General features: G+C 39.4%; 1 protein-coding gene across 1 annotated transcript in view; it reads left to right on the top strand.

Annotated features, from left to right (window-relative positions):
* katnbl1 (katanin p80 subunit B-like 1) overlaps positions 1–27765 on the top strand; it is a 35327-nt gene that overhangs the window by 4363 nt on the left and 3199 nt on the right. The window contains exons 2-9 of the mRNA XM_063051168.1: positions 3753–3886; positions 17551–17594; positions 20278–20557; positions 25036–25151; positions 25375–25425; positions 25514–25603; positions 26539–26643; positions 27142–27235. Coding sequence (XP_062907238.1) covers positions 3767–3886; positions 17551–17594; positions 20278–20557; positions 25036–25151; positions 25375–25425; positions 25514–25603; positions 26539–26643; positions 27142–27235 — 900 coding nt within the window. The 5' untranslated portion in view covers positions 3753–3766. The remainder of the gene's footprint in view (positions 1–3752; positions 3887–17550; positions 17595–20277; positions 20558–25035; positions 25152–25374; positions 25426–25513; positions 25604–26538; positions 26644–27141; positions 27236–27765) is intronic.

Genomic DNA, 27765 nt, shown 5'->3' with positions numbered 1-27765 from the left:
TTTTCCACTCGGTTTAGTGTCATCAGCAAATATTGCTAGGATACGCTCAGTCCCCTCTTCCAAATCATCAATGTAAATGGTAAACAACTGCGGGCCCAGCCCCTACCCCTGCAGCACCCCACTCACCACAGACTGCCAACCAGAGAAACACCCATTTATACCAACTCTCTGCCTTCTATTGGTTAACCAATCCACTATCCATGCTGATACACTTCCTCTGACTCCATGCATCCATATCTTATTTATAAGTCTCTTGTGTGGCACCTTATCGAACGCCTTCTGGAAATCCAAGTATATGACATCCACCTGTTCCCCTCTATCCACTGCACTCATTATGTCCTCAAAGAACTCCAGTAAGTTTGTCAAACAGGACCTGCCCTTTCTGAATCCATGCTGCGTCTGTCTTATGGAACCACTCCTTTCTAAATGTTTCGCTGTTTCTTCCTTAATGACAGCTTCAAGCATTTTCCTGACTACAAATGTTAAGCTAACTGGCCTATAGTTGCCCATAAAAGTATTTAATAATTTTTTTTCCCTTTAAAGTGACCTCTTTTTACTTCCACACACAAAATTCTGGAGGAACTTAGCATGTCAAGCAGCGTCATGAAGAGAAATGAATAGTTGTCATTTCTGGCTGAGCCCCTTCATTAAAGTGAAAGGAAAATCATGTCTGACGAATCTCATAGAATTTTTTGAGGATGTAACTAGTAGAGTGGATAGGGGAGAACCAGTGGATGTGCTATATTTGGATTTTCAAAAGGCTTTTGACAAGGTCCCACACAGGAGATTAGTGTGCAAACTTAAAGCACACGGTATTGGGGGTAAGGTATTGGTGTGGGTGGAGAATTGGTTAGCAGACAGGAAGCAAAGAGTGGGAATAAACGGGACCTTTTCAGAATGGCAGGCGGTGACTAGTGGGGTACCGCAAGGCTCAGTGCTGGGACCCCAGTTGTTTACAATATATATTAATGACTTGGATGAGGGAATTAAATGCAGCATCTCCAAGTTTGCGGATGACACGAAGCTGGGTGGCAGTGTTAGCAGTGAGGAGGATGCTAAGAGGATGCAGGGTGACTTGGATAGGTTGGGTGAGTGGGCAAACTCATGGCAGATGCAATTTAATGTGGATAAATGTGAAGTTATCCACTTTGGTGGCAAAAATAGGAAAACAGATTATTATCTGAATGGTGGCCGATTAGGAAAAGGGGAGGTGCAACGAGACCTGGGTGTCATTATACACCAGTCATTGAAAGTGGGCATGCAGGTACAGCAGGCGGTGAAAAAGGCGAACGGTATGCTGGCATTTATAGCAAGAGGATTCGAGTACAGGAGCAGGGAGGTACTACTGCAGTTGTACAAGGCCTTGGTGAGACCACACCTGGAGTATTGTGTGCAGTTTTGGTCCCCTAATCTGAGGAAAGACATCTTTGCCATAGAGGGAGTACAAAGAAGGTTCACCAGATTGATTCCTGGGATGGCAGGTCTTTCAGGTCTTTCATATGAAGAAAGACTGGATGAACTGGGCTTGTACTCGTTGGAATTTAGAAGATTGAGGGGGGATCTGATTGAAACGTATAAGATCCTAAAGGGATTGGACAGGCTAGATGCGGGAAGATTGTTCCCGATGTTGGGGAGGTCCAGAACGAGGGGTCACAGTTTGAGGATAGAGGGAAAGCCTTTTAGGACCGAGATTAGGAAAAACTTCTTCACACAGAGAGTGGTGAATCTGTGGAATTCTCTGCCACAGCAAACTGTTGAGGCCAGTTCATTAGCTATGTTTAAAAGGAAGTTAGATATGGCCCTTGTGGCTACAGGGGTCAGGGGGTATGGAGGGAAGGCTGGGTTCTGAGTTGGATGATCAGCCATGATCATAATAAATGGCGGTGCAGGCTCGAAGGGCCGAATGGCCTACTCCTGCACCTATTTTCTATGTTTCTATTAAGACTAGGAAGAACAAAGGCAGAAACCAGAATAAAACGGTGAGGGGTTGGGTAGGAGAACAGGCTGGCTGGCAGATCCAGTTGAGAGGGAAAGATGGGTAGGTGGAGGAGGGAGGGGAAGTGTAAATGGTGTGAGAAACAGGAAGGTAATTGGTAAAAGAGTGAAGAGCAGATGAAGATTGAATCTGATAGGAAAGTAGTCCATATACGAGGAAAGAAATATTACAGTTATTAATGCTCAGAACTAAACAGTGGATCAAATCTCATATTTTCTGAGAATGCAGATGAAGGTAACTTAGCCCATTGAGTTTTTTTGTTGCTGAGATCAACCTCATTACCCAACTTATCGTCTCACCTCATATTCATCTTGGTAGTCTCCAACCTGCAGTACGACATTGATTTCTTTAACTTCCAGTAACTACTGCTCTCTTTGTTTTCCCTTGTATCTCAGGCCTTTTCACACTTTCTCTTTCAACCCCCTCACTCTCAAGACCTTTCCATCACCCACACCTTCCACCCTCTTGTTCGCCACCTCCTTCCTTTTAGTGCAACGGTTACTGTCCCCTCCTATCAGCTTTTATCTTGTTCATTCCTTTGCTTCTTTCACCTGTCAGCTTGTGCTCCTCCCCACCCCCCCCCCACCCTTTTGTTTTGGCTTTTATGCCCTTTTCCAGTCCTGATGAAAGGATTTGGCCCAAACATCCAATTATTCATCTCCTTCCATTGATGAACTCTTCCAGCATTTTGTATGTGTTTCTCCAGATTTCTAGTATCTGCACAATATTTTGTCTTTTTCCCCCACACTTAGCTGAGTTCTTGTGAATGTTAATTATTTAATTGATCTTCCAAAATTGTCATTCCATGTCTGTGTATGTATTCATATGAGCAAGGCATTACTACAATGGAAGAATCATCAGCAACACCACCGTGGTGAAATTGATAGGCATGTAAAAGAAAATAGGTTGCCAGATGATGAGCCTGGTGGTAAAGTTGATCTGAGCAAAAAAAAATAGATCTAATATTTCTTGCTGCCTTAATTTTCTCCAAAGAATAAAATGAGGTTAATTAGGGAGAAAACCCCAGATGATGATGCTTAATTTTTGATGTATCTGATGGCACTGAATTGAGGGACAGTTATTTGTTCTTTCAAACCCATGTTTAAGGTATATATTTTGGAACAGTTAGCATGTTTTTTCCTTTAATATGTTTTAAATATTCTGATGTTAATGGCTAGTGAGGACTGAAGGGAGTGGAGCATATGAGCTTCATATCAGAATGGAATGGAATCTGGTTGGTATAACTGGTTTGCGGGCATTTAGAAGATGTCTGGTTGGGTATCATCAGCATCCCATTTATCCCTGAGTGTATAGTCATTCATTCCATTAGAATATTATGCCTTAACTTAAATTACCTTGTTGCAAATCCCTGGCCCAACGTTCACCAACTGTACCTACAGCTAAGCAGGGGATCTTAACCCTGCTTACTTCTGCGCTTGCTGATCTATCTTTGCTCATCTGGCTGAAGCTAATACCAGCTGTTTCTTTTTTTTTTATTTCTGTGACACTTAATACGCCTTAAGAAGATTTGAGTTTATAAATAGTAGGCACTTCTAATGAATGATAATATTAAGCCAAAAGGACCAACTCAGTAGTGTTGTGCCATTTGTAAGAAAGCTGAATATCCCAGGATCAAGGACCACACAGAGAAGCAAATCAAGAATTGCATTGCTCATAAGAAACATTCGTTGAGTTTTCTGGGAATCAGCTGAAGGGATGAGTATATATTAAATATTCTCATGTGTTTCCAACCTAGGATTGCAAGTGATTATGGCATCTAGAACTCAAAATGTCAGGCAAGGTGTGTTATTTGCCGTGGAGGATGAACTTATTGAAGATAAGCAACTTGGTAAAAGAATGCATTCTGATTGCGATGAGACTATGAAAAAGGTGAGGAAAATGTATATTTAAAAGACTGCATGATATTACACATACTGTATTGTGAGAAAACTCATTTGATCAATGGTTATGATTTTCCTTTTTCCAATATGGTCAGTATGTGCAGTACACCAAGCTTGCTTTCTCACCAGTTTCTTCTGCAGCCAGTGCTATGATGTAACCTACAGGTTCTTCATTCTACATTGAGTTTTATCATTGTTTTTCTTCGGTCCTTGTGCTGTAACTTCCAGGTAATATGATGTCCAGATCTTCAGTTGCTTCAGATGTTGTACTAACCACTTTACAGGCAATAATGGGCTCCCAGTCTGTAGAGATTACAAGTGAGAACCATAAATTGCTTGTCTATGTGTATGGACTAGCAGTGTATGGTGCCTCAATCATATTTGTCATCATCTTTAATCACTTCTTCATTTCTGATTGAAGCATAATCTTTAACATTTTCCTTGCAACTGTGACAAAATATCTATAACAGGTGCATTTGAATGATAATATTTATAGCATTGTTTCTTTAGTGAACTGATTTAGATGCATTTTGATAAAATAGCACCATATGAGATATGAAAAGTGAATTAGAAGTGAGGTTAAACAAATTATATATTATATTCAGCAGACAAAAAGAAAACTAAATGCTTTAGTTAACGATCTTGGAATGACTCTTGATCTCAAAATTTTCTTTAGGCTGTAAAGTTGGCAAATACTTGTATTGTTCAGAAGGATAGAAGAGGAAGAAGCTGATGATGATAGACCCTTGGAACTAGTTACTACAACCTGCAACACAATGAAATAGTTAGACAAATCAAAACTAAGTAGATTTAAAGTTTGATTTAAAGGATGAATCCTGTTGCGCTCCTTCCAACGCAAGACATAAGTTGGGCATTAGTAAACTAGAAAGGACTTGTACAACTAATTAAGTTGTGTATTTTAAAGTTTCTAATAACATAATTTCGATGAGAAATTATGGGTGCTAATTATGAAGTTCCAGAATGCATTGGAAGCTTCTAATTGCAAATACTAACAAGAATGGAATTACTGATGACTTTTTAACTTGGAGGTAAGAAATACATAATGTCTATACAGTTTGATGACTGAGATTAATGTTGGCCTGCAGTCCTCTGAACTGGGGCTTCCGTTACTATATTTATTACTGATGTGAAAGATGGAATTCACTGATTTGGGTTGTAGATCAAGTAATGAAGAATGAGTCAGACATTTGGAAAGGAACAGTGATATATTAATGGTTAAAAAATAGCTGAAGGAGTTCAATCTTAGTCCAAAGACTCAGAGCTTGATAAGCTGAATGAGGATGTTGTCAGAATTGTAAAAATAAAGACCTGAAAAGAATCTGAGAAATTTACAAGTCCATAGACATCACTTAAGGCTAAGAGAGAAATACAAAAATTATTGAGAGGCGAATGGATTTTTAGCTTTATGAAATGGGTTCAAGTAAGAAGAGAGGAGTTATTTTAGAGGCAAACAATTCTTTGTGGGACTAAATTTAAAAATATGGAATTCAAATCTAAACACGTCATTTCTGTCCTTAAAATGCCAACATGTACAGCATATACACTCAGTGGCCACTTTATTGGGTATCTCCTATAGATAATAAAGTGGACAATGGGTTTATGTTCATGTTCTGCTGCTGTAGCCTATCTACTTCAGGGTTCAACATGTGCGTTCAGAGATGCTCTGCTGTTCGCCACTGTTTAACATGTGCTTATTTAAGTTGTTGTCACCTTCCTGTCAGCTTGAACCAGTCTGGCCATTGTCTGCTGATCACTCTAATTAACAAGGTGTTTTCACCCACAGAACTGCCGCTTGCTGGATGTACTTTTGTTTTTTTACACCATTCTCTATACATTCTAGAGATTGTCTTATGTGAAGATCTCAGGAGATTAGCAGTTTCTGAGATGCTCAAACCACCTCAGTCAAAGCCTCTTCACTATTCTGTTGTTTGGTCTGAACAAGTGTGTCTCTTGACCATGTTAGCATGCTTTCATGCATTGAGTTGCTGCCATATGACTAGGCTGATTAGATATTTGCATTAATGAGCAAGTGTATCTTATAAAGTGACCACTGGGTGTATTTGCCAGAATAATTCAAGAATAAAATCATGAACGCGTCTGATAATTGTATTGTGGAGATTTATGAAGGGTTAAAATTATTTAATTGATTCATTAGAGTGGATCAAAATTGTTTATTTTGATGCCAATTTGCAACCCAAAAGTCAAAAACTTCAGAAATTATAGGTGGAGTAATTTACACAAAGACAATAATGATGAAAACTTGAAACTTTCTTTCTATGCCTGTTGAAGCTAGGTTATTTGAAAACTTCAAAACTGAGAATCTTCATTAGAATATGAGCCTAAAGTACAAGAAGTGGGGAGTTCTATGTTTCATGGTAAACTCTTTGTGGTTCTTGGATGTAGCAGTCTTGTTCTTGCGACCTGGAACATCTAATGACAAGATGCCGTCCATTCCACTTACCGTGTGAGTTCTTCTGTGATCCTCACCACAGTTCAAATACCACCAAAGGCTGATGTTAAGCAAGCACTCTGTGTTGAATGCTACGATAGGCAAATAAGAAACAGCCTACCCCAGTGCCTTTCAAATCATTGCCAGGGACTTCAATCAGGCTTGCTGGAAGAAATCTCTGCCCAATTATCAACAAAATGTAGCACCAGGCGTCCCAATACATTCGACACTATTAATAAGAATTAAGAATGCCTCCTGTTCCATAGCTGCAATGCATTTTGGGATATCTGTTCATCTGCCTGTCCTACCTGCATACAGGCAGAAGCTAAAGAGCAAAGTTCCAGAGCTAAGATCAACAGAGGAGGTTGAGGGAGGCAGAGGAACAGGTACAGGATTGCTTCGAGTTAGTGGACTGGGCCATGTTCAAGGTCTCATCAGAAGATCTAAATAAATGTGCAATGGTTGTCAAGGACTTTATAGTCAGTCATGGACAACTATGTCCCCACAAAATCATTCAGCGTCTTCCCCAACCAGAAACCTGCCTGAGCTAAGAGATCTGTTATATGCTGAAGGCCTGATCAGTGGTGTTCAGGTCTGGTGACCAAATAAAATACGAGGTCCCGGTACAACCTCCAGAAAGCCATCTAACGTGCGAAGTGATAATTCCTGATCAAACGAATCACAGAAGGATAGTTGTAAGCTGTGGCAGGGATTGAATGCTATCACCTCCTGTAAATGTAAAACAGTGACATATATGACAACAAGGTTTTGCTCCCAGATGAGCTCATTGCCTTTTTATGCCTGCTTTGACGGACAAAACATGGAGGCACCTTCATGAACTGTATTAGCCCCCAACAACCTTGTGATTTCAGTCTCTGAAGCCACTGTGAGATCATCCTTCAGGAGAGTAAACCCACAGAAAGCATTTGGCCCAGATGGGGTACCTTGCCATGTGCTAAACAACTAGCTGGAGTGTTCACTGATATTTTTAACCTCTCACTTGGGCAGTCTGTGGTACCCATCTGCTTCAAGCAGGCCCAAGGAGAACATGAACCTGCCTCACTGACTATCGTCCAGTAGCACTTACGTCCACTGTGATGAAATGCTTTGCTTAAACTATTTCAGCGTTTAAGAGAAGTTTGGATAGATATACGTATGGTAGGGGTATGGAGGGCTATGGTACCGGTGAAGATCAATAACAGTGGGCAGTTTAAATGGTTCTGCATGGACTAGATGGGTTGAAAGGCCTGTTTCTGTGCTGTACTTTTCTGTGGCTCTGACACATTGGTGATGAAGCAAATCTACACCTGCCTGAGGAACGACTTAGATCCACTCCAATTTGCCTACCATCACAACAGGTCACAGCAAATGCCATTTCATTAGAATCAGAATCAGGTTTATTATCACTGGTATATGTCGTGAAATTTGTTAACTTAGCGCAGCAGTTCAATGCAACATATAGAAGAAAGAAAACAAGTAAAATAATTATAAATAGTCAATTACTGTAAATTTTTAAAATCCTGCAAAAAACAGATAATATATATTAAAGTGAGGTAGTGTCCAAGGGTTTAATGTCCATTTAGGAATCACATGACAGAGGGGAAGAAGCTGTTCCTGAATTGCTGAGTGTGTGCCTTCAGCCCTCCTACCTGATGGTAACAGTAAGAAAAGGACATGCCCTGGGTGCTGGAGGTCGTTAATAATGGACACTGTCTTTCTGAGACACCACTCCTTGAAGATGTCCTGGGTACTTTGTAGGCTAGTATACAAGATGGAGCCAACTAAATTTACAACCCATAAGCTCTTCACTCAACCCTGGCACATCAGGACAATGAAGGTGCATACATCAGGGTGCTTTTCATTGACTATAGCTCTGCATTCAACACTATTATCCAATCAATAAGCTCAATGACGGGGGTTCCTAAGCTGTTTTATGCCATGGACCAATACCATTAAGCAAGGGCTCTATGAACCCCAGGTTGGCACCCTCTGCTCTAAGATCCAGGCCTCTGTATCTCCTTTTGCAACCAGACCCACGATTTCCATAACTTGCAGACCCCAGTCAGTTCAAATTGGCAACAACCTTTCCTCCACAATCTCCATCAGCACAGACGCTTATGCTTAGCCCCCTGCTCTACTTACTGTATATTTATGACTGAGGCTAAGTGCAGCTCCAATGTCAATTTTAAGTCTGTTAAAGATATCTTTATCGTTAGTTGAATCAAAGGTGGCAATGAGTCAGCATATAGGAGAGAGATTGAAATTCTGGCTGAATGGTGCCACAGCAACCACCTCCCAGTTAATGTGAGGAAAACCAAAGAGGTGAATTCTGTACAGAAGAAGCAACCAGAGGTCCATGAGCCAGCCCTCATCAGGAGACCAGAGGCGGAGAGAGGCAGGAACTTTAAATTTCTCTGTGTTATCATTTCAGAGGATAGCGTCTGTCCTGGGTCTAGCATGTAACTGCCAAAGAAAGCGCAGCAGCTCCTCTCTTAGAGGTTTGCAAAGATTTGGCATGTCATCCAAAACTTTGACAAACTTTTATAGATGCATGGTGGAGAATATTCTGACTGGTTGCGTCTCAGCCTACTGTCCTCGAGAGGAAAAGCCAGCAAAAAGTAGTCGTGCAACGCACATAAAAGTTGCTGGTGAACACAGCAGGCCAGGCAGCACCTCTAGGAAGAGGTACAGTTGACTTTTCGGGCCGAGACCCTTCATCAGGACTAACTGAAAGAGGAGCTAGTAAGAGATTTGAAAAGGGGAGGGATGGAGCCAAGAGCTGGACAGTTGATTGGCAAAAGGGATATGAGAGGATCATGGGACAGGAGGCCTAGGGAGAAAGAAAAGCGGGGGCGGGGGGAGCCCCAAGGATGGGCAAGGGTATAGTGAGGGGGACAGAGGGAGAGAGAGAAAAAGAATGTGTTTATAAATAAATAGCGGATGGGGTACGAGGGGGGGGTGGGACATTAGCGGAAGTTTGAGAAGTCAGTGTTCATGCCATCAGGTTGGAAGCTACCCAGACAGAATATAAGGTGTTGTTCCTCCAACCTGAGTGTGGCTTCATCTTTACAGTAGAGGAGGCCGTGGATACAGTTCAGTCCGTGGGTTAAGCCACCCCCTCTCCGCCCACTATTGAGCACATCTATGAGGAGTGCTGTTGCAGGAAAACAGCATCTGTTCACCAAGGCCCCCCACCATCCAGGTAATACTCTCTTCTCACTGCTGCCGTTGAGGAGAAGGTGCAGGAGCCTCGGGTCCCACACCACCAGGTTTAGGAAGAGTTATTTGCCCACAACCATCATGCTCGTGAACCAGAAAGGATGGCTCTCTCAACTTCACTCACCCAATGCTAAACTGATTCTACAACCTATATACTCACTTTCAAGCACTCTACAATATGCGTTCTTGATATTGTTTATTTATTATTATTATTTTGCTCTTTTGTCTTTGTATTTGCAGTTTGTTATCATTTGCACATTGATTGTCATTGATCCTGTTTTGTTTCTTTGCACTTACTGTGAATGCCTGTAAGAAAATGAATCTCATTAGTATATGGTGGCATATATGTACTTTGATAATAAATTTACTTTGAAATTTTAACTCTTATTTTTCAGATCACTTCTCCAGTTCTGATGATCATTCTTAGAAATGCAATTCTGTTTCTTTTCTCCGCAGAGTGCTGCCCCACTGATTGAACATTTCCAGCACTTCTGTTTCTATTTCAGATTTTACTGCCTGAAGTTTTTTGATTTTCAACCACTAATCCAGAACACTGGTCTACCAATCAAGAAAACAGTTCAAATCCTGCCATGGAAATCAAAAAACTACAGATGCTGGAAATCTGGATTGAAAACGGAAAATGCTGGAAACACTGAGCAGATGAGGTAGCATCTGAGGAAGGAAAAGTGGCTAACGTTTCAGGTGTGAGATCATCAGAACTGGAAAAAAACAAAAATAGGTTAGTTTCCAGTAAATGGGACATTGCAGGTAGACTGGGTGGTATACAGGGTATTTAACACAATGACCTCATCAGTCAGGGCATTGAGTACAGGTGTCCCCCGCTTTTTGAACATTCGCTTTACGAAACCTCACTGTTACGAAAGACCTGCATTAGTACCCTGTTTTCGCTTTCAGAAGGTGTTTTCACTGTTACGAAAAAAATTGCGCGATAAAAAGCCGCGAGCAGCCGCTGTCCCCTGGATTCGGAACGGCATTGCTTTAACACGTTGCATTGAGCAGCCGTTTGCAAGATGAGTTCTGAGGTATTGGAAAAGCCTGAAAGAGCTCGTAAGGGTGTTACATTTAGCGTAAAACTAGACATAATTAAACGTTTTGATCGTGGTGACCGATGTAAGGACAAAGTGAGTTTGACTTGTGGAAGCTGATGAAGATAATGTTGAAGAGGTTTTGCTATCCCATGACCAAGAACTGATAGATGAAGAGCTGATGCAATTGGAAAAGGAAAGGATAACAATCAAAACCTAATGCTGTAGCGAAATGAACGTGAAGCCACTGCGTGAGATTTTTGCTGCAATGGTAAGGTACGACTTTAATTTTGCAAGGGTACATCGGTTTAGAGGATATTTGCAAGATGGTTTCAGTCCTTACAAAGAACTGTATGATAGAAAAATGCGTGAGGCTCAGCAGTCAAGCAAGCCTTCCACATCAGCCATAGCAGATGAACCTCGACCTTCCGACATCGAGGCAGGCAGTCATAGGAGAAGATGAGCGGCCTGCTCTAATGGAAACAGACAATGAGATGACACCCCAGTGTCCCACCATCCCAACACCCAGGCCGCGGACAGATACAGTACCAATTCGCGGAGAATGCAGCAGTAGCCAGGAGACACACAGCACATCTTTAAGAAAAAAGCCAAAATAAACATTCTAATTAATTAGGTGCCGCCCCACATGTAAATGTCGGCCCGGATCAGAGGCGATGCAATCGGCACTGATCTGAGCCGATAATTATGTGTCAAGCGGCATCTAATTAATTAGCATGTTTATTTCGGCTTTTTTCTTAAATATGTGCTGTGTGCCTCCCGGCTACCACTGGACCCCTGCGTGCCTCGCGGCAATGTATCACTCGGCGGCCTAGAGGGTGGGGGCCACTGCACCACCCAACCTGTGACGACTCAGCCTAACACAACATCGTCAGTGTCTTCCCGATTCCCATAAGTGATACTACACTGTAGATACATTATTTCTACTTTATATAGGCTGTGTATTTTTACATGTTATTTGGTATGATTTGGCAGCTTCATAGCTTAAAGGTTGCTGGAGAGCGCTTGCGCCGTGTTTCTGCCGAGAGCACTTGCGTGAGATTTTCGCTTCGGCGAACAGTGCCGGCAATGATTATGGAAAAGTATTTCTACTTTATATAGACTGTGTATTAATCATATCATTCCTGCTTTTACTATATTTTACTGTTATTTATTTTAGGTTTTATGTGTTATTTGGCATGATTTGGTATTTTTGGGTCTGCGAACGCTCACTAAATTTTCCCATATAAATAAATGGTAATTGCTTCTTCGCTTTACAACATTTCAGCTTACGAACCGTTTCATAGGAACGCTGTACCTTTGGATGGCGGAGGAAACCTGTATAGGAGTTGGGACATTATGTTGCAATTGTAGAAGTCATTGATGAGGCCACACTTGAAGTACTGTGTACAGTTTAGGTCACCCTTTTGTAAGAAAGATGTGTAATCTGGAAAGACTGCAGAAAGATTTACAAGCATGTTACCAGGACTAAAAAATTATAGGGGGAGATTGTCCAGGTTACATCTTTTTTTCTTGTAATGTGGAAAATGAGTGGTAACTGTGTAGAAATGTCTAAAATTATGAGAGACCTAGATAAGGTGGACAGTGTCTTTTTGCCCAGGATGGGGAGTCCAAAACTAGGGAGCATAGATTTCAGGTGAGGGGGAAAGATTTAAAAGGAACCTGAGGAACAAATTTTTCATGCACAGGCTGGTGAGTATATGGAATGGGCTGCCAGAAGTGTTTGATGCAGGTATGATAGTATCATTTAAGAAGAACTTGGATAAGTACATGGAGAGTTGGGGTTTAGAGGGATGTGGGCCGGACACAGGGAATTGGGACTAATTGGGTGGGTAATGTCATTGGTATGGACCAGTTTGGCTGAAGGGTCGGTATCCATGCTGTATTGCTCTGTGACTTGTAGATTAGGATAGGATGAGTTTGTGTATTATAGTGCAATTTGATGGGTTAATTGGCACTGGAAGCACATCATGCTTCTTTCTGCATTCTGTTATTGCTTTTCCCTTGTATTAGCTCGAAGTACTGATGTGAAATAATCAGTTTGGAAGCCATGCAAAGAATAAGATTTTTTTCTGTCTCTTGTACATATAGCAATTACAATTATGTACAGCTAATGGCAGGGTTATGGGGCATAGCCAGCAGACAAAAGGATCCTAAAAGAGAAAAACAGTCAAAATCTCAAATGATGACTTTTTTTTAAAAAATGAAAGCCCAGTTCTATAACAGACAGAAACAAAGTGAGTATTTAATGCTGGAAGATTTGATACTGCATCCAGAAGGTTGCACTGTGCCCAGCTGGATAATGAGGTGTTATTTTTCAGGCTAGCATTGAGTTTCATTGTAACAGTGCAGGAGGCCATGGACAGATAGGTCAGAGTGGGGTAGAAAATGGAACAGCAGGTAAATGGAAGGTTAGGGCGACTGCTGCAGATTGAAATCAAGTGCTCTGCAAAGTAATCTACATTTTATTTTCCCAATATAGAGGCATCTTGCTCTCTCTCTTTCCCTGCCATTTCCAATAAGACTCTCAGTCTATCATTGAGTCACCCTCTTGCAGATGCTGCCTGACCTGCTGAGTATTTCCACTCTTTCTTGTTTTTACCAATCTTTCTATAGGTGTGGAATTTAAATGCAGTTAATAATGTGAAACTTTTTTCAAAAATGGTTATTAGTAGTAATGACCACAAGATTGATCTATTAACATAAACCTTGTCCAGTAGATCTGATAATGCCAGGGAGGCTAGTGCAATCAAAGATTAGTAAGCCATTCTTTATGAAAAGTAATTAAAAACTACAATGTAATCATCTATCCACTCCTTGTTTTTGTTTATTTTTATTCACTCCGCTTTAAGGTGTTCATAATGTTGCTAAATCATGAAAAACCTTGTCTGTCAATAACACCAGTTTGGGCATAAATCCAGGCTGGTTACTTAAATCAGTTGGTTGCTGCTAGCCATTAATGTCATTTAAGGGAACAAAGCTTCCATGTCTCCTTGGTCTGGCCTTTGTTATTTGTAGGCCTTCCCGATCTTAATTGCCCTTTTAAGATAGCCAAGCAAGCCATTTGTTATATCATAACCAACTACCATGTTTGGACTGTAGCTGTTGAAAGTGAACTGTCACCACCTTTTGCAGGGAAACTAAATTTTTAAACATTCGGTAAATACTGTCTTCTTATCTATGGCTAGCTCCCGGAATAACACATAGGGCACACACAAGACAAGATCACTTTGGATAGTGACAGAATCTGTACCTTAATCCTTCTCTGAAATTTGGGTCCTTCAGTATTGAATTGACATCTCTGTATTGAAAGAACAACCTAACATGCGAAGGTTAATTATGTTTTGGCACTATTTTGCATAACTCATTTTCTTGTTATCAAGGAGCAATATCAGAATCAGGTTTAAAATCACTGGCAGATGTCGTGAAGTATGTTGTTTTGCGGCAGATGTACATTGCAATAACAAATTTTAAACTGTATTTATACATACACAAATTAAATAAGTAGTGCAAAAAGAGAGCAAAAAAATAAAAGAAAATAGTGAGGTAATGTATATGGGTTCGACGTCCATTCAGAAATCTCATGGCAGTGGGGAAGAAGCTGTTCCTAAAACATTGTGTGTGTCTTCAGGCTCCTGAACCACCACCTTGATGGTAGCAATGAAAAAAAGGTGATGGGGATTGTTAATGATGGATAGTTCTGTTAAGAGACCTTCATGAGACAGTGATATTAACAGCACAGTGGGCAGAAGCAAATACTGTTTTAAAAAAAACACCTACAGAAGTATATAACGATATGTTTACTGTCTCAGATTTTTTTTCAAAGATTCAAAGTTTACTTATTATCAAAGTGTGAAAGCAGTATACAACCCTGAGATAAGTCTTCCCCATGGACAGCTACGAAAAAGCCATAGAAAACGTTCAAAGAAAAACATCAAACCACCCCCCCACATGCAAAAAAAATTGTACAAATGGCAACCAAAAAGTAAGCAAAAAAAAAATATAAAACCCAAAATCGAAAGAGTCCAGTATATTCAGTTCAGCTATGTTCATTATCTGTAGGCCGCCCCGATTTAAAATTGCCCAAAATAACAAAAAAAGGAGTGACCAGAAACACATCACAATGTGAACTGCAGATCCAATCCACAAACCATATTGATTAAATCTTGCCGAAGACCCAAACTCTGGCACCATCCTCTGACAGCATTGAGGAAGAGAGAATCAATTTGAACACAGAGACCTTCCTTTGGGAACGGTGAGAGACAGTCGCGTGCAGATACCTTCCTCCAGCAGCAGCGAGCAAGGGGCTGGTAGAGGGAGCTGGACACCCGCTCGACCTCCGCACTCGCCTTAATGATTTCAATCTTCTTCAGCGCTTTAATAGGCGAGAATTGGAGTTTATCATGGGCTTGTGCCCAATCTCCAGGCTTCTTGCCCTCAGCCACACCATTTGCTCGAAGCCTCATGGAAAACCCTCAGTGACAGCAGAGCTCCAGATCACTCAATCAGCCCAAAAGCAAAACACCAAAATGTAGATCGCATGCTCCAACAGTAGCAGAACCACATTTGAAAGAAAAATAAGACCTAAAAGAAGTGAAAGTAGTAGTTTTGTGAACCATCTGGAGGATGTCACCCTTGGATTGTTTGCTGGCACCATCTTCTTTGAAATCTGAAACCCCTTGATTAACTTCCAACTTTTAAATAGGTTTTTCCAGTCCTCCGAAGGTAGAGCGTTCCCATGAAATGGTTTGTAAGCTGGAATGTTGTAAAGTGAAGAAGCAATTACCATATGGGAAAAAATTTGTGAGCGTTCGCAAACCCAAAAAATAACCTACCAAATCATGCCAACTAACACACAAAATCTAAAATAACAGTAACATATAGTAAAAGCAAGAATGATATGATAAATACACAGCCTATATAAAGTAGAAATTCTTTTCTCCATCATTGCTGCACTGTACACCGTAGTGAAAATCTCATGCAAGCGCTCTCGGCAGAAACATTCTCTCCAGTAACCTTTAAGCTATGAAGCTGCCAAATCATACCAAATAACACATAAAAATACACAGCCTATATAAAGTAGAAATAATGTATGTACAGTGTAGTATCACTTAACGGAATCGGGAAGACAGCGCGCTGATGATGTATTAGGCTGAGTCATCGGAGGTTGGGGTGGTGGGACACTGGGGTGTCATCTCATCGTTGTCTTGTTTCCATCAGGGTAGGCAGGTCATCTTCTTCTATGTCTGCCTGCCTCGATGTCAAAGGTCAAGGTTCGTTGTCTGATGTGGAAGGCTTGAAAAACGACGGTATGCTTGACTGCTTAGCCTTGCGCATTTTTCTATCATACAGTTCTTTATAAGCACTCAAACCATCCTGCAAATATGCCCTGTACCCTATGTACCCTGTCAAAATTAAAGTCATATTTTTCTGCAATCATTGTTGTCATTTGCAGCAAAAATCTCACGCAGTTGCTTCACGTTCAGTTCCTGGACGACTTCTCTTTTGGTCTGTTCACTACTGCATTCGGTTTCAATTGATATCCTTTCCTCTTCCAATTGCACCAGCTCTTCATCTATCAGTTCTTGGTCATGGGATGCCAAAACTTCTTCAACATTATGTTCGTCAGCTTCCACAAGCCAAACTCGCTTCATCTTTACTTCGTTCACCACGATCGAAACGCTTAATTATGTCTAGTTTTACACTAAGTGTAACACCCTTACAAGCTCTTTTAGGCTTTTCCGATACCTTAGAACTCATCTTGCTAACGGATGCTCAAAGATGCTCACAGGCACGTATTTAAGCAATGCCAGCTGGAATGCAGTTCTAGGGGAGGAGCTTGGCTGCTCAGGGCGTGCACTGCCTTTTTTCGTAACAGTGAAAGCACCTTCTGTTAGTGAAAACAGGTAACTAATGTAGGTCTTTCGTAACAGCGAGGTGTCATAAAGCGCACGTTTGAAAAGTGGGGGACACCTGTATCCTACCTTGCTTCAAGTGTGTGGTGTTTTGAATTTTGATTGGCTTATAATTCAGAATTTCCTTGTTCATAGAATTAAACCTATTTAGGTTAAAACCAAGGTTGTCATAACAATAGTCTGGAAACGTGTACTTTGCGACCATCAAGAACTATTTACCTACAAACTGTACCCTAACCCATTTAACTTTTCCCATTTTCTCTCAACTAAACCCCAGATTCTAATGCTGTTCCACATCCTAAGAGCAGTTTACATTGGTGAACTGAGGTGTCAACCTACATGCCGTTGGGATGTGGGAAGATACTAGAGGATCCATAGAAACCATGTGGTTGCAGTGGGGAAGGGGACAAAACTTCCTTTAACTTTATTCTGCATTGTTTTTTTCATGTTCTATTTCAATGCACAGATAATATGAAATGTTCTGTATGGATGCCATGCAAAACAGTTTTCCACTGTTCCTCAATACATAAACCAACTTAATGTCTAAAGATATAATATGAGAGCATTCATGTGGATCATTTTCAAATAAAGTCCTATGAATTTTAGGTTCAATTTAAGATGTACAAGCAAAATAGAAACACAAGGCTACTGTGCTGTTAGCATATCTGTATTTCAGTACTTTAGCTGGAAACTTCATTGAAAGAACAGTGTCATTCATTCAAAGTATTCAAATATTAAATGGTTATTTATGGCTCTAATAATAAAAAAAAGTCAAGCTGCAGACAGTGAATTCAACTGACTTAGTATGCTCCATTTATGAAAACCACATATTTGCAAAATTATTTTTAGTTTCCCAATTTTGCATGTCTGTCAGGTTGTTTATTTTCTTTGTAATGTAACACATTTAAAACATGAGGATAGAAAAGCAACCAAGGAAGCTACTTTCTCAAATTTGTAAATTCATAATGTCTTTTTTTCCTGTCAGGTTAAACTTTCGGAATGTAAAGAGGCGACTCCTAAGATTCTTCGGTAAGAATACCTAACTTTTGCTTGATGGCCTTTCGGCTACAATGTAACCACCTGTAAATTTCATTAAAATGTTGATTGAATTTAACTTTATACATGATTTTCAGCTATATCACTTGCATAGAAATATACAATATATACTAAAGTACAATATTAGTTGGACAGATTTCACTTAAGTTCATCGGATATAAGAAAGCAGATCCATAGTTTGCTGCCAAGACTCATCTTTGCTAGCACACAGCTTCCAGAGCTAAACAAGTACTAAGAAGTAGCTTGGTAATCTGGAGAAACAAGTTAGAATCGGTTTGTTAGGTGACGAAATCCTGGGGGGGTGGGGGGGTCAAGAGCAGCAATGAAAGAATTGACAGCTGGGAAGAGGTCTTTTGTTGTACAGGTAAACTCTTACTCCTCATCTCCCCCTTTATAGCATGAAGTACAAGCTAACGTATCCTTCCACCCTTTCAAACCCCCCACTCCAAGTAAGTCTCATTAAGATCATTTTCAATAATTAACCTGCTACTGAATTTGCAACAAACAGCAGAAAAAGAGATAGATATTGAAGTCTCTTCAAATCTCTCCATTGTCTCTAGAGCTCCTTTGGGTACTCTGATGCAGGTTTTAAGGTGTACCTTTTATCTCAGTACGGAAACTACTTTCTCTGCTGTGAAGTAAGGTGTTGAAGTGAAAGCCATACGCACATGAAAAGTTGTTAAGGGGAATGTACTGGCAAAGAATTCCTTGTCATTGCTGTTAAGAGTACTGCATGATAACTGCAGCAAGTTTTTCTTAGACACCCACAACATTGCAATGTCACTTATGAAGCCAAGCTTGAAATCCAAAATGAAAATCAACAAAAGCACATGCTGGAAATCTGAAATGAAAACAAAATGCTGGGAAAACTCAACAAGTCAGGCAACATTTATGGAAAAAGAAACTATAAATGTTTCTGGCCTACAACTCTTTGAGCAAATAATGTGAAATTGAATTCTTCAGGTGTCACCTCTGCCTTGTCTATCTTTTTACTCATATGTCCTTATCCCAGATGTTAGACCTTTTCTCCCCACTCCAGAATTCTCAGTCAGCTGAACGCCCCTCACCTCTGCCTTGTACTTCCTGGATCTGGCCAATAGAATATTGCAAGCCTTAATTTTTCCACTCCACCCACTCATTCTGGTTATCTCCCTAGGATTTGAAGAATTAGGCACACTAAGAACCAAACCCGATTATTATCAGGTCAGTATCAAACCTGACGAGTGGCACTATTACAGTCTGTTGACCCTAATTGCAGCAGCCAACTTTCAGCTCTCACACACCTTCATACCTCCCTGTAGACCAAGACACCACCATTGGACATCAGGTCACTATCTCGTTTATAGCCAGAGCCTGCCCACTCCTGCTTTTGATCTACTCAACTTATTTCTTCCTAATTTGACTCCATTCTTTCTCTTCTGTGTTTTCTTATTTATTCCTGCTTTCATCCATGACATTTTGGATGTCCTCTGCTACCTCAACAGTTTCCAGTTCACTAGTCCTAACTGGTTCACCTTCATCAGGGATGTACACTCACTACACCTCTGTTCCACATTTAGGGGGTCTGGGGCCTTCTGTTTCTTCCTTGAATGGAGGCCCAAGCAGTTTCCATCCACCAAAACATATTATTTGCTTGTCTGAACTAATAAGGGCATCAGAGGTTACAGGGAGAAAGCAGAAAAATTGGGCTTGAAAAATTGGGGCTGTGATCAAATGGCACACTGTCTTGATGGGCTGAATGGTCTAATTCTGCTCCAATGTCTACAGTTATGAAATTCTTCTCACATGTAACTTGTACTTCAACTCCACTCGTTTTTCCAGTCTAAGATGTAACTAGGCAGTCACCTGGTTTCAAGCTATACCTGTCATTTTGTGGATCAAATGGAACAGTCTCTGTTTCAGTCATACCTTTTGGGACTCATCCCCAAACTCTTCTCAACTGAATTGCTGCTGTTTCGTGCACTTAAGAAGAACTCAAATGTCCTTGCAGCCAACTTCCATCTGCTCTTCTCTTTACATGGTCCATCTCAGACTCTTTCTTTCCCTTTCTAAGTTCAATTCTGACATAGCGTCCCAGAACCAAAAATAAGTTTCTTTCTATAAATGCTGCATGACCTCCTGAGTTTTTCCAGTAGTTCTTGGTTTTATTTAAAATATGAAGGTATCCTAATGCATTCTTTTTCCACTTGATTAAAAATTACCAGCTGTTTTTACTCAACCTCTCAACTGGAAGTGTACTTGGATGATGGTGAGAAATATAAAAAAATACACAGTAAACACTTAAATACCAACGTTGTCATTAGAACTCCATAATAGAAATAAACCAAATGAACCATTAATGCCACTGTATAGTTTGCATTTGATTTATCTAATTTAGAACTCAATGGAAAAAATCAATGATTTGAATTGATACATTTCCGAATAGAGAAATTCCCGTGCACCTGAAGTGTTTCTGCAATGACCGGTATAGTACCACTATAAGATTATGTGGCTCTGCTCCAACTCAATGAAATGAGAGAGAAGATTTTGTTATTTTTGTAGTTCTAAATAAAGAAGGGCCACAATAGAAATACTTCCACTTCATGTGTTTTATTGAATATTATTTCCTGGAATTTACAAACCGTAATCTTGAGAGTTGCTGGGTTTGTCTCCACAGATCCTCTACTGAAGAAGTCGAGGAAACCTTACCTAAAACAGTCAAAGCAGTGTGCTCTAAAAAGAAAACTAGACATCGAGTCCAAAGAAACGTGGACATCAAAAAGCAGCGACCAAGCTTTTGGAGCTGTGACATGGCAAATAAAGAAAATGAAGTTTTATGTTCAGGAACTGTACCTAAAGTATGTAATGACAATCGCAACTCACAGCTGAACTCTGGTGAATTTCCTGCTTCACAGACTGACGGTACTTCTGTGACATATGCTGATTATTTTGCACAGGTGGGATATCTATTTCTGTTATCACATTACAAAGTTTTTATTTATGCCTCTTTCTGGAATTGAGCAAATGGTTTTTCGTGGAGAACCCTTTTATTAAAGTAAAGCAAAAAAGTTCTCTTTTGGGTATCAAACATTCCATCAGTTGTGAAATGGTTTACAATCACAGAATGTTTGAACAATGCAGCTTTGGAGACTTGTCATCAGTCTAAGCTTATACAAAATCATTTGTTTTTGTTTAGTTCTGTGTCCCACTTTCTGGGAAACCCATATAAATGTTTCCTTTTCAGGTACACTTATCGAGCATTTTTTACAGAATTATTGCTGAATCTACTTTCACTATCTTTTAAGCAATACATTGTGTATAAAGAGAATAAAATGTTCTCTTTACCAACCCCCCGCCCCCCCCCCCCCCCCAATTCCTCTTCTGGTTTTCTGAGTCATTTGTCTGTGGTCTCTGGTTACTGACCATTCCGCCACTAGTAGTGGATTTGCTTTAACAAGTTAAACTTAGTTTGAACTTCAACTGAATCTGCACTAAATGGAACAGGACAATGGATAAGCAAGGTTAAAAGCAATGGGCCAAAAGCAAGCAAATGGACTAGCTCCGTTAGACAACTTTGTCGGCATGAAGGATTTGGGCCAAAGGATCTGCTTTTCATGCTGTAAAGCCCTAGGACTTTAATAGGCATTTTCTTCCTTACTTTTGCCCCACTCAAATAAAGTTCCTTATTCCAGGTCCACTCTAGTGTAGCCCCACTGCACCCCCTCTAAATTCTTGACATCCTTTCTGATGTGTGCCCTGCTTTCAGGAGAATTATTGCTACCTTGGCCCTTTCAATGATTTATAAAGGTTTGGTATAAACCTTTGTTTATAAAGTTAATAGTACAACTTAGTTTTAGTTTTATAGGTTTCTCATCAGTTATTATGAAGTGAACTATTATGATTCCATCTGCACTGGTGTGTGTTCAAACACCACTGGAGACCCACAACAGTGAATATTATAATCCATACTGTCCAGTGAAGATTGGCTGGCTAATTTACATAGCAAATATAAATTAAATTGTAAGTGATTACACGACGGTATCAATGCTCAAGGCCTTAAGCTTTCACAGTTTACATAAATGGATGTTGATATTGAAAAATCTATCAACTGGAATATAATGTGGGAAAATTAGAAATTGATATGGCGGAAAGAAATTGTAAGTATGTTGATTGGTGAGGGTGTTAATGGTTATGGAGCAAAGATGGGAGAATGGGGCTGGAAAAACTCAGCCACAATTGTATGCTGAGGCACACTCAATTGGCATAATTCTGCTACTTTATCATAGTCTATGGTCTTGTATTATATAAAGGTGAGTTTCTGTAATTTTGAGATGCAGATGGACCTGGGTGTCCAATTTTCACAACACTACTATATAAGTAAGCAACTAATAAGGGAAGTTAAAGATATCATTGTGTTTTGCTAGTCAAAGTGATTACGGCATTATTGAAATTACACTGCAGAAATTTAGGGTGTTATTGGGACTACATCTGTAATTCCTTATTTAGGCAGGATGCACTGGAAGCCAGGGGAGGTTGATTTGCTTGATAGCTGGAATGGGTGGGTTATCTTACAAGGAAAGGTAAAACAAGTTGTGATTTGATTGAAACACAAGATCAAGAGGCTTTTTACAATATGTGTAGAGCATGTTTCCTGTTGGAGAAGTTAGGAGTAAGGATCACTAGTTAAAAATGAGGGTCCACCCTGTTAAGATGGAGGTGAAGCAGATGTTTTAACCCCTGTTTGAGAATATTTGGAACTCCATTCATCAAAGGATGGTGTAAGCAGAGACTTTGAATACTTTGAAGGCAGAGTGGAATAGATTCTTGATGAGAACCAAGCTGTAATATTTCCATGGGTTTGATGGGAATGCAGAATTAAAAGTTGCAGTCAAATCATCTATTCTCTTTTTGAGTAGTGAAGCTGGCTTGAGGGACTAAGTGGCATACTCCTCACATACAGGGTTTAGTATGTGTACATCTGGCTTGAGGGACTAAGTGGCATACTCCTCACATACAGGGTTTAGTATGTGTACATCATCTTTATTATAAACAACTTGAAATGGGTAATCTTGTCTAACACAATTCATATTAAGACATGACTAGGTTTTGGTATAGGTGATTGAGAACTTGCTTTAAAAGAGAACACCTTTTAATGAATAGTTAAACCATTCTTTGAAGGAGTTGAAAAAAGATAGTGAGGGAGAACTGAGTGTTATTGGTGTTGGCAAGAATGTTGTGGTAATGATTGCAACCAGTCTTGGTCTGTTCTTGTCATTATCCACACAATTATTTCTAAACTCTGATCACTGGCAATGATCAGTTATTCATTCTTGCTCAAAACCAACACCACACAGAACATTGCACTAATCAAACCTTAGTCTTGTGTTCAGGTGAGCTACCTTGAAATCAACTAGTGTTCAGACCTAGCTGTTTCTTGTTTGTCACATCGTGCATTGCACTTACAGAGCAAATCTTCAGGAGCAGCAAATTTGGGTTTCAGACTATTTTTGCATATATTGTTATTTCCTGATACCTATTTGCATTCAAGGAAATAGCAAGTAGCACGTTTGCTATCATTGAATTTCAGCTGTCAATAACAACTTCATTTAATTTACTTAACTAGTGTTTCTTCTAATTACCTTAGGAGCATGATGAAATGACAGACAACTCTGGAATTGGCTTTGTGTCTTTTGACTGGCTTCACCTACATGTAAAGTCAGCATTATTTACTTTACAGCCTTCGGGCTTAATACTTCCTAGAAACAGTCCATTAAATTGTTATAAATGCCTATTTCTAAATCCGTATGGTATGGTCTGTCGTGGTTCAACGTGATAGTATGGAGAATATTCCAAAGTTATTCCATGTATTACCTTTAAATTTGAGTTTTTTGTTAATCCCTATTCAATATGCATTGCATAAGTAATTATTTTAAATCTGAGCTAATTAACAGAGGAAGTTATTGGATGGATCAAAGTAAAGAACATAGAATAGTACTGCACAGTACAGGCCCTTCGGCCCACAATGTTGTACCAACCCTTAAACCCTGCCTCCCATATAACCCCCCACCTTAAATTCCTCCATATACCTGTCTAGTAGTCTCTTAAGTTTCACTAGTGTATCTGCCTCCACCACTGACTCAGGCAATGCATTCCACGCCCCAGCCACTCTCTGAGTAAAAAACCTTCCTTGAATATCCCCCTTGAACTTCCCACCCCTTACCTTAAAGCCATGTCCTCTTGTATTGAGCAGTGGTGCCCTGGGGAAGAGGCGCTGGCTGTCCACTCTATCTATTTCTCTTAATATCTTGTATACCTCTGTCATGTTTCCTCTCATCCTCCTTCTCTCCAAAGAGTAAAGCCCTAGCTCCCTTAATCTCTGATCATAATGCATGCTCTCTAAACCAGGCAACATCCTGGTAAATCTCTGTACCCTTTCCAATGCTTCCACATCCTTCCTATAGTGAGGCAACCAGAATTGAACACAGTACTCCAAGTGTGGCCTAACCAGAGTTTTATAGAGCTGCATCATTACATCGCGACTCTTAAACTCTATCCCTCGACTTATGAAAGCTAACACCCCATAAGCTTTCTTAACTACCCTATCTACCTGTGAGGCAACTTCAGGGATCTGTGGGCAAACAAAACATAAATGACTTAAGTAGTATTTAGTTATTTACTGTTCCTTATTAAATTAGTAAACATTAATCCATTGAAATAGTAAAATGGTCTTCAAAATATTCTCAAGCATTCCTCTAATTTCAACCTGTTTTCAGATTTTTAAAAGATGGAACAGAGACAAGGATGAAGTAAACTAAGCAGTGTAAGCTATAAGCAAATAGCTGTCATGGTACAAATGGGCGAAATTCAACCTTATTTTCATTAATCTGTGAAATTGAAGGTTTGGGATTTTATCCTAATCCTGGACTGCAGAGTTTTCAGTGGAACAGTGAGAAATCATTTTGAATTGATATGAATTTAAAATATTTACAATCCGTGCAGTCAAAAAGCTGGAGGAACTCAGTAGGCCAGGCAGCATCTATGGAAAAAAGTAAACAGTCGACGTTTTGGGCAAACCAGAATTTTAAAATAATTCATTATTTTAAAGGTTTGTGATATTTATTTGTTTTCAAGCATTTATTTTAATATTTAGGCTCTGTGAATTGTTAATTAAAGTTATGTTTTTGATTTGCTGTCTGTGTGAGTATTTCAATCTGATTGGCTAGTGGAAGTCAGCAGGAATTACCCTTGATCTAATACCCTTCAATCAATTTCTAGCAAGTTGTTAGACAAGAGAACACAGGGATTGCTAAATCTTTCTGAGGGGCTTTCTTCAAGGTTAATGTAAATTGTCATTTCCACAGGACATAGATTCTGTGCACAAGTTAATTTTTTTTCTGTCAAATTGTCAATCTTGCTGTTTGATTCTCTATTACAGATTTCCAAGGATCATGCTACTATGACACAAGTGCTATTTGGTAGAAACCTAAGACTTAGTGTGGCTCTGACTTTCTGGCAAAAAAGTGCAAGTGAGCTAGTAGCTTATTTGGTCAGGTAATTGTCATTCACCATGTCTTATTCATCTTTAACATTGAGTTCTGTTTCCCCTCCATTACAAATGTACAATAACACAAGAAATCTTCATTGTAATGCCTGAATGCAGTATACAATTAGCATATCAGAACTGTAGGAAATAGTGCACCTTTTATATTGATACTATTTTAGTTAGTGTTTCAATCCTTTTGTATTTGACATTGAATCTTTCTGTTACCTGTAGAATACAGGACACTGCTGTTGTTGCAGATTGTCTGCCTGTACTTACAAAGAGGTAATATTTGACATACTTTAATTAATTTTTTACCATCAAGATGCTTGTGGTTTAGTCAAGTGATTTTTAATCTTGTTTTTGGTTATAGTTTGGAAGAAGAGAAAGAAAGCATCTCCATAGGTTGTTGTGTTGATCTATTACCGTTGGTGCAAGAATTATTAAGAAGCAGGTTTGAAGAGTAAGTATATTTAAAATTGTAGAAAACAGCTTTTGTGTTGTGTCTCTGAGTTGGGGATTGGAAAACCAAGGAGGAGAATTCACATTCATTGTAAAGATAGTTTGCAAAGCTGACTGATTTATTTGGCAATATTTTTCAGTACCCAAATGGAAGGGTTTTTGGAAAGAAATTAGATCTGACATTTCTGTTTACTCATCAGTAGCTAAATTGTAACCATTTTATTTTTAATTGTAACTCTTTACAAATTAAGTTGCTTATTTTAATAAATCCAGACTGAATCACTTGCCTCTATTCACGAAATGTACATGAACCTAATATGGTGTGCACAGCAGCTGCATGATATCTGTTGGGCTGGTGAAATACCTGGATCTGAGTTTGTATTGAGGCTCTTGAATACGTTATGGCAACTCCAGTCAGTTTCTGTCTAGTTAAATAGTGCACCAGGAATTTCATGGGCTGGATCAAGTTCAGACTAATGTCTGTAGGGATAATGAGTTCAAGAATCAGTAGAAATTCCACATTGTTGAAGAGTTAGGTAGTGAGGAAGATTTACTTTGTGGGGCTTGATCAGTAGGTGGTAGTCTGCATTAAAGATGTATAATGCAGACTATCTTTGATCTCCTTATCCAGATCATCCAGTAGGGTTTATAACTATATTTGTACCTGAACCACATCAGCTCAAAGTGCATTCTTGCCATGGGAAATGAATAATACAACACCCACAGTATATCAAATCAATTGATCACAGAAGCAAACTTCATCTGGTTTGCATGTATCAGACTAATGTAAAGCTCAGACGCAGCTGTATTTTTGACTATCATTACAACACACAAATTTTATGAAAAAGGTCTTTATTGGTTCATGATCTGTTAAAATGTATAATAGTAAATATCTTTGCCAATATATTTCAAACAATAAATCAAAATGTTTCGCAGATACTTGATTGTTGGTTTGAACTGGCTATGGGCTGTCCTTAAGCGATGGTGGCCAGAGCTATCCGCAAATGCAAAAAATAGTGATGCAACCAATGTAGAAGACCGGTAAGCAAAAACTTTTGCCTTTTTAAATAAACATAGAAACATTTCTTTAAATATCCTGTCCCAATCAAACCCAAAAAAAATCTTTTCTTTGTAGAAAATGTCTTCCTGTCAGATTTTAAAGAAAACATGCTTACTGATTTTACTAAGTTCCTATTGAATTGTAGATAGCAATCACCAGTGCATAAAACTCTTGCAGGCCCTCAGTTAGCTACTGTTGGCATTGAGTTTATATTGCACTGAATTTATTCCACAGTAGCAAAGGCTTGAAAGGAAGTTATTGTACTAATTGATCATTTACGGCTAGCCTCTGTGGGGAATTCATCAGTGGCTCTTCAGCCTCTTTCTGTATGATGCCTATTAGAATATATTGTTTAGAGGCTTCTCCCCAGATTGCTATATTAAATACTATGTAAAAGTGTAATTTTTCTTTTAAAAATATTATTCATTGACAATGTTAATCAGGGCAATTTGAAATTTAAAATTAAATGTTTCTTCTAGAAACATTGTGATTATGAAAGATCAGTTACGACGGCTACGAGAACAGGGCTATCATTTATCTTCATTTCCAGGATATACTGGAAAAGTGGCTAAGGTAAGAAATGTTTGCTTATGGTATCTTTGCTTTATTCAGTTTTAACTACTGGTCACTGGTGAGGCACTGCCCTTAACCATTCATCACAAACCTTTTCTGAGATTTTGAATTTGCAATTACTTAGAGAGTGCTCTCTATATTTCTGGAACATGTGAACATGTCAAGATCAATCTCCAGCCAATCAAATTGAAGAATCCGCTCTGAGATGGACAGAATGTAAATGGAGTAAATTGAAGCAGGAATAATAAATTGGGTTTAACTCTGTGTAGGGAAAGCCAAATAAAGGTTGAGAAAGAAAGATAAGGTTGTGAAACAGCACTTTTACTTTAGAAATGAATCAAAAAGGTTTTTAAATTATTTAATTTTGACATAATTAGTCTTGTATGCACATAAAATTAAGAATTCCAAAGTAGACAAATTGGCACTGATCTTCCACTGACCATTGGACCTTTCAAGTTAGTTGCTCATTTGCTTTTGGAACCTGCACCCACTGTTGTGGCATCTGAAGTAAAGCAGACTGCACCATATTG

Source organism: Mobula hypostoma, chromosome 1 (genome assembly GCF_963921235.1).
Source record: "Mobula hypostoma chromosome 1, sMobHyp1.1, whole genome shotgun sequence".
Lineage (NCBI taxonomy): Eukaryota > Metazoa > Chordata > Chondrichthyes > Myliobatiformes > Myliobatidae > Mobula > Mobula hypostoma.
This window is presented reverse-complemented; position numbering and strand designations above follow the sequence as displayed.